Consider the following 6,000-nt stretch of genomic DNA (forward strand, 5'->3'; position numbering starts at 1 on the left):
CTATCAGAAAGCCCATCTTTCAATAATGGGCTGACCCCACCCCCCCCCACCCCCTATAGAATTCTTTAATACTTATTAACTCTTCTTCCATTGGCCACCAAAAACTAAATCCCTAAAAGCTGCTAGCGAATTTCAATCGTCACCCAGAAATTTCTTTGTAGATCTCCCTCTAGATCAAATCTTTTTCAATCCCATTGAAAAAAAAATTCAATCTTTACCATCAAAAAGTTCAAATCTTTGCAATTTTCCCAATCAAAAACATCAATTTTACGCTTTTCCCCATCATCCTCACCTTCCTCTCCTGTATTTCTCTTCATCTTGCTCCACGATTCCCAGATTCGTTCAATTTTCGGTCTTTTGCTTCAGATCTTGGTAAGTTTTCACTTCTTTTTTCGTTTTTGTTAGATTTGGTCGTTTTTTTGTATTGTTGTATGCGGATTGTTCAATTTATTATGAATTAGCTAAAAATTGCAGATACCCATATGGGTTTTTAAGCATCAGGGTCTGATTTTGACCCGTTTTGGGGAGTTCATGTAGCATAGGTTATAAAGGTTCAAGTTTTGTTATGGATGAATTACCTGTGTGCTGATTTGCAGATTTACGTATTTCTCTGTGTGTGTTTAGATCATGTTTGATGTTCTTCCCTTCTTTCTGCCCTAGTTCTTCATGGATCTTATTCATATTCTGTATATATTGGAGGCGGATTGCTTATTGTTGTTTGACTTATAATCTCTTGCATCCATGGCTACAAGTTTCCTCAACAAGCGAGAGATTGGATATAGAGAACCAATATGGCCATGGTCTTTGAGGGTAGAAGGTAGTTGAGGTTGTCCCCCGTTGCTTATTGTTGTTTGATTTATAATCTCTTGCATCCATGGCTACAAGTTTTCCTCAACAAGCGAGAGATTGAATATAGAGAACGAATATGGCCATGTGGGTAGATAGTAGAGGCATTATTTGCTTAGTTTATTGTTCTTTCATTAATGCTACTACCTGTTGTTTCTTGTGCTTTTTTTGTCACATTTTTCTGCTTGGTATGGTCTGTTTGCTTTCCCCTATTATTTGCTATGCCTTGTTCTACCTCTTTATTGTGTTTTTCAAACTGTTCTGTTATGTGTTGCCTGAGCTGAGGGTCTTTTGGAAGCTGCCTCTCTATTTCCATGAGGTAGGGGTTAGGTCTGGACCCGAACATTACACTCTACCATCCCCAGACCCCACTTGTGGGAATACACCGCGTATGTTGTTGTTGATCTGTGATTGTTCAATACTTGTCTACAAGTTATGCAGATGTACTAACTAATAATTGGTTTATGTATTTTTTGGCTTTATTATCTAGATGCATTGTTATTACTGATCTGTACTGAAATTACTGGATTACTTTGTTGATGTAAAACTCACATTGTCAAGACGCTGTCCAATGTACTGATCACAGATCACCTGTGTTTTGCCTATTTATTAAGAACTCACAATTTTCTGGTTGAGCTGTATATCTGACATTTGTACTGTTGATTGAATATCTATTTTCTTAACTTGTTGGTTAGTGTATTCTGATTCTTTTGCTCTGGATGGTTCCAGAAGTTTCAAGTTCTAGTTTCTATGTTTCTTCCGTTCTCTGCACTGGTTTCACTTTTACTAACAAATACTTGTTACTATTTTTATTCTTGCCTACAGACTGTCTGTTTTGCTGCTGGTTTATTGTCCTGCATACTTCATGGCTTCCTTGGATATGACTCTTGATGATATGATAAAAAGTAGGAGAAATAATGAGAAAGGAGGTAGGGGACAAGGCAGGGCCCGACGTGGAAGAGGGCAAGGAGGATCAGTTAGAGGTGGAAGAACAACAGGAGCTCTTCGTAAAGGGGCACTTGGTGTAAATGCTCGGCCATCTGCCAACAGAATTGCCAAGGCAAGCTCAAAACTGTCGGAGTCTTTTGCATTTCCTAGACAATTTGATATGCTTAAAAAATCAAACTGAGGATTGTCGTATATTTGCTTTAGAATTGACATACAAGAGATATTGATATGTTTGGCCCAAGGAGAAAGTCCGCTTTTATTCAGCCATAATAAGCTATTGAAAATGGTAGTGCAAGTATCGATGATCCTTGAACTTCTTCATTTGAATGGCGTTTCCTCGAGGAATTCGCAATGGATTTTGATAAAATGGGATATTCAGGTGGCCCTGTTCTTGCATACATGACTTCTTTGTAGCATGTTGCAAAAGGTGCTTCAATAACTGGAAAAATTAAAGAGATTTCAACATTTAATTTCCATAACATCTAGAGGGTTGTACTTTCTTTACCATCTCTTGTCCTCATTGGCTAATTGCTATTGCTCTAGTTTCTCACCACTGGTGTAAAAGGGAGTTTGCAATTGTCGTGATGGATCCTACTGCAATATGTGGAACTGCTACAGTGTCAAGATCTTCTATTACAATCTAGTCCATGGTCTATTGCAAAGGTGGCTTCATTCACTGAACATCTAAAGTGGAGCTCTCACCTTTTGTTTAAGGATGTGTTGATGTGCAGTTGGTCAAATCCTCCATTCCACCAACACTTTTTCTGCATAGTTCATTCCCCTTTCTCTGTTAGGTTACATTGTTTTTTGAGCAATTCGACGTAAGAAACTCCTCCCTAGTTCGATGGGAAACTGATGATATCTGATTTAATCTTGAAGAGTGGTTATTTGTCTTTTTTTTTGGTAGTATGCTGATTTTTAACTTTCCACCTGGATATCTTTGGGGCATTCTTGCTTCAGTCTTTCCACAGAACCAAGAATTTGCCATGGCAGAATGGTTTGCTTGAAGATAGTCTTAGAGCTGCAGGGATATCATCAGGGTTAGAGAGTGGCACTAAGGTGTATGTATCCAACTTGGATGTCGGAGTGACAAATTCAGATATAAGGGTATACCTTAAGCATGTCTTTTACATATATACTGTTTTTCAATGGATATCTTTCAAGATCTGTTAAAAAAGGACTTTCCACACAGGAACTCTTCGCCGAGATGGGTGAACTGATACGATATGCTATCCACTATGATAAAAATGGACGTCCAAGTGTAAGTTGATCTTCACTAATTTGAATCAGAGTCTTGCATTTACTATAAACTCAGGCCACCTGATCATCACATGCACAAGTTCTTCATCAATTGGTGATAAATTTCCTGCCTGCTTCCTAACTAGGGAACTGAATTACATGTCAGTATGGGCTTAATGATGTACAAAATAGGGTACTCCAAATGATTGGACTTACAGCATGTAAGAGGAAGAGAGAAAAAAAATTATGATAGCTTCTAGCAATGTTACCAACAGGTTTTGGGAAGTCCCCGCAGGATTGTTTGATGTGGCTTAGAAATGCATTTTCTGAGTTTTTATCATAAGAAATTCAATTATGGCATGGGGGTGGTGGCTTACAAGACTTACGAAATATTAGTTGCATCAGTAAACTTCTGTATATTGGAAACAATTTTCTGCATATGAATGTTCCAGAAATTATTGTGTTAGCCTGCATCCTATATTACCTCAAACTGTCCACTTAAAGGATGGGCCTCAATTATTCAGTATGTCAAAGTAATACATTAGATCCACTTCTGGGAGCTGCTTTCAACTTTTAACGTATCACTTTCTAAATAAGAGCCTTACTCATGCTGAGCTATTGAGCTCTTATCTTGATATAATTTCGTTGTGTGGAAGCATTTTACCACATCTACTATTTGAGATGGAGTGGATATCATTTTGTTTGAAGTTGCAATGTGGTTAAGGCAGCATTTATCTGTTCGTAGGTAGGCATGAGATAACTATCATAAAGTAAATTGAATATTAGTGTCTTGAATTTGATGAGAAAATTACTAGTCAAACTTTTAATCAGTTTTGACTTCCATGTAGAAGAACCCTAATCACGGAGGAATTGTGGAAGGGATACGTTATGAGGTGTAGTTTGAATTGAAGCCACGCCTACCATGTAGAAGACCCTCACAGATACCACTAGAGTATAAGCATTGGTTGTTTGTACATCACCCGTTTATTATCATCTCTGTCCAATTATATTCTTGTGTGTAACACAATCTATCAATATAGTTCTGCTTTTATCATCTTCTGTTAGTTTGTGGTACTGATTTATTTTTTTCGAGCTAGCTCTTTTGCTGCGTCTTTTGTCCTTGTATTGGCCTCTCAGTTATTGCTTGTTTTGGATTCAACAGTCCAATTGTTTTTGTAGTATGCTTGTATAGTTTTTTAGTTACTATTGATGGAAAATGTTGAACCCTTATAGGGCTCAGCTGAGGTGGTTTTCGCCAGGAGGAGTGATGCATATCAAGCACTTAAAAGATACAACAATGTTCAGTTGGATGGGAAACCTATGAAGATAGAAATTGTTGCTCCCAAACCGGACATTCCTTTATCAGCTCGTGTAGATGTTGGACGAGCAAATGGAAGGAGGACTGTTGTCATGATGTACGTTGTATTAGTTTTGCTCTCTTCGCACCTCTATTTGTCTGTGTGAGCTCCATGTTTGTCTGATAGACTCTGATGCAGCATCAACGCCCATTTTACTTTTAGAATATTTTGCACTCGTATTGGCTATCGCTAAATAGCAAATACTGCAGATAATGTGGTTTTAGCCTCTTTATAGCTTTACCAGGTTCACTAAGTCAAATTTTTGAAATTTGATGTTGGAGTCATTTGCATTTTTGTAGTTAAGTTTTTAGCAGGATGTGGTAGTTTTGATTGCTGGGGTAATCTTATAGGAATATTGTTCTCCAAAGTATTATGCTGCTGCTGTGGGTGAAATGTGTTTAGTATAATTTTGGAAGTTAAAGTGAGAACTTATGTCTTGTGCAGGCCGGGCTCAGTTCGTGGAAGGGGTGGTGCATCTGCTGCTAATCGTGGTTCAAGGTGAGTTTCTCACATGCACAGTTATTTATTCTATGGATGTGTGGTTACTGAGTTGTGATTGGGAGGTTAGACATGTTTGGTCGGAGACAACTGAAGGCTATTTATTAGTAGAATGGTGGATTTTGTCTTTTAAGTCAATTAATAAAGTTGATGATTAACAGATATCGGATAGTGGAATTTTAAATCTGCATAGCTCAATGGATGACTATCGTTTCATTAAGGGAGCTTTGACATCCAATTTTTGTTGCAAGTTCTAAAGTCATCTCATAAAACATAAGTTACACAGCTTATTTCTTTTTTGATAGTGCAATCTCTTTCTTATTTACTATGTAATGCCATGTAAAACAAGAGATTCATTTTTGATGGGCTAATCAAGTGTACCTTTGATGTGGATATGGCTTGGTGTTACTTTTGGGAGTTCAAAAGTTCAGCATGTTTTATACTTAATGGTCACACATGTCTATGTTGAAGTTAAATATACGAGCAAATATAGGTGATCATTGCATCAGAATGAAAAGTTAGTGATGGAAGTAAACCATTTAGATGAATCCCTTGACTGAGGAAAGAGATGCTTTAAAATCTGAATCACACTGCACTTGTTAAACAATTTGTTGTTTTTTCTGAAGTACTTCTTTAATCTCATTGTATAGTCAAAGGGGCCATGGTGGCTTGGGTAATGCATCAGGACGAGGCCGCGGTCGTGGACGTGGAGGACGCGGTCGTGGTGGTAGGGGTAGGAAGAATGGCGTTGAGAAGTCGGCAGAAGATCTTGACAAGGAGCTGGAAAACTATCATGCTAGTGCAGATGCTATGCAAACCTAATACAGTGGTGCACTTTCAAGAACTGCAAGAACATTTGCTGTAAAGTTTGCTGACTGCTAAAGTATTTTTTTCTGAATACTTTCGGAGGATGCTAGTTTTTGGTTTTAATGGTTTGTAACATGAAATATTAGAACGTCGATGTGAGTTAGTATAATGACTATATGGTAGCTTTGTTGCTTTATTTTGTTTGTGTCCATCCAAGTATTAACCATGGATCTGGAACTAACTAGCAAGCATTTGCTTGCAAAAGTGAATATGGTGAGAAAATTGAACTTCAATGTTTGCTTTA

The 6,000-nt window shown here is 37.7% G+C and overlaps 1 protein-coding gene across 1 annotated transcript; it reads left to right on the plus strand.

The window, feature by feature from the left end:
• The first annotated feature begins 87 nt into the window (after positions 1-87).
• LOC107017760 (THO complex subunit 4D) lies at positions 88-6,000 on the plus strand. The gene is made up of 7 exons (XM_015218013.2): positions 88-372; positions 1,672-1,906; positions 2,755-2,901; positions 2,987-3,055; positions 4,267-4,448; positions 4,836-4,889; positions 5,540-6,000. Exons 2-7 carry the CDS (start codon positions 1,712-1,714, stop codon positions 5,709-5,711), a joined length of 819 nt encoding a protein of 272 aa, XP_015073499.1. The 5' UTR covers positions 88-372; positions 1,672-1,711; the 3' UTR covers positions 5,712-6,000.

Source organism: Solanum pennellii, chromosome 4 (assembly GCF_001406875.1).
Source record: "Solanum pennellii chromosome 4, SPENNV200".
NCBI lineage: Eukaryota > Viridiplantae > Streptophyta > Magnoliopsida > Solanales > Solanaceae > Solanum > Solanum pennellii.

Bases quoted from the DNA above. Each gene is read 5' to 3' on its own strand.
- LOC107017760 (XM_015218013.2), top strand. From the start codon at position 1,712: ATGGCTTCCTTGGATATGACTCTTGATGATATGATAAAAAGTAGGAGA. The intron at 2,902-2,986 runs GTATACCTTAAG...CTTTCCACACAG, and splicing joins TGACAAATTCAGATATAAGG to GAACTCTTCGCCGAGATGGG. The intron at 4,890-5,539 runs GTGAGTTTCTCA...CTCATTGTATAG, and splicing joins GCTGCTAATCGTGGTTCAAG to TCAAAGGGGCCATGGTGGCT.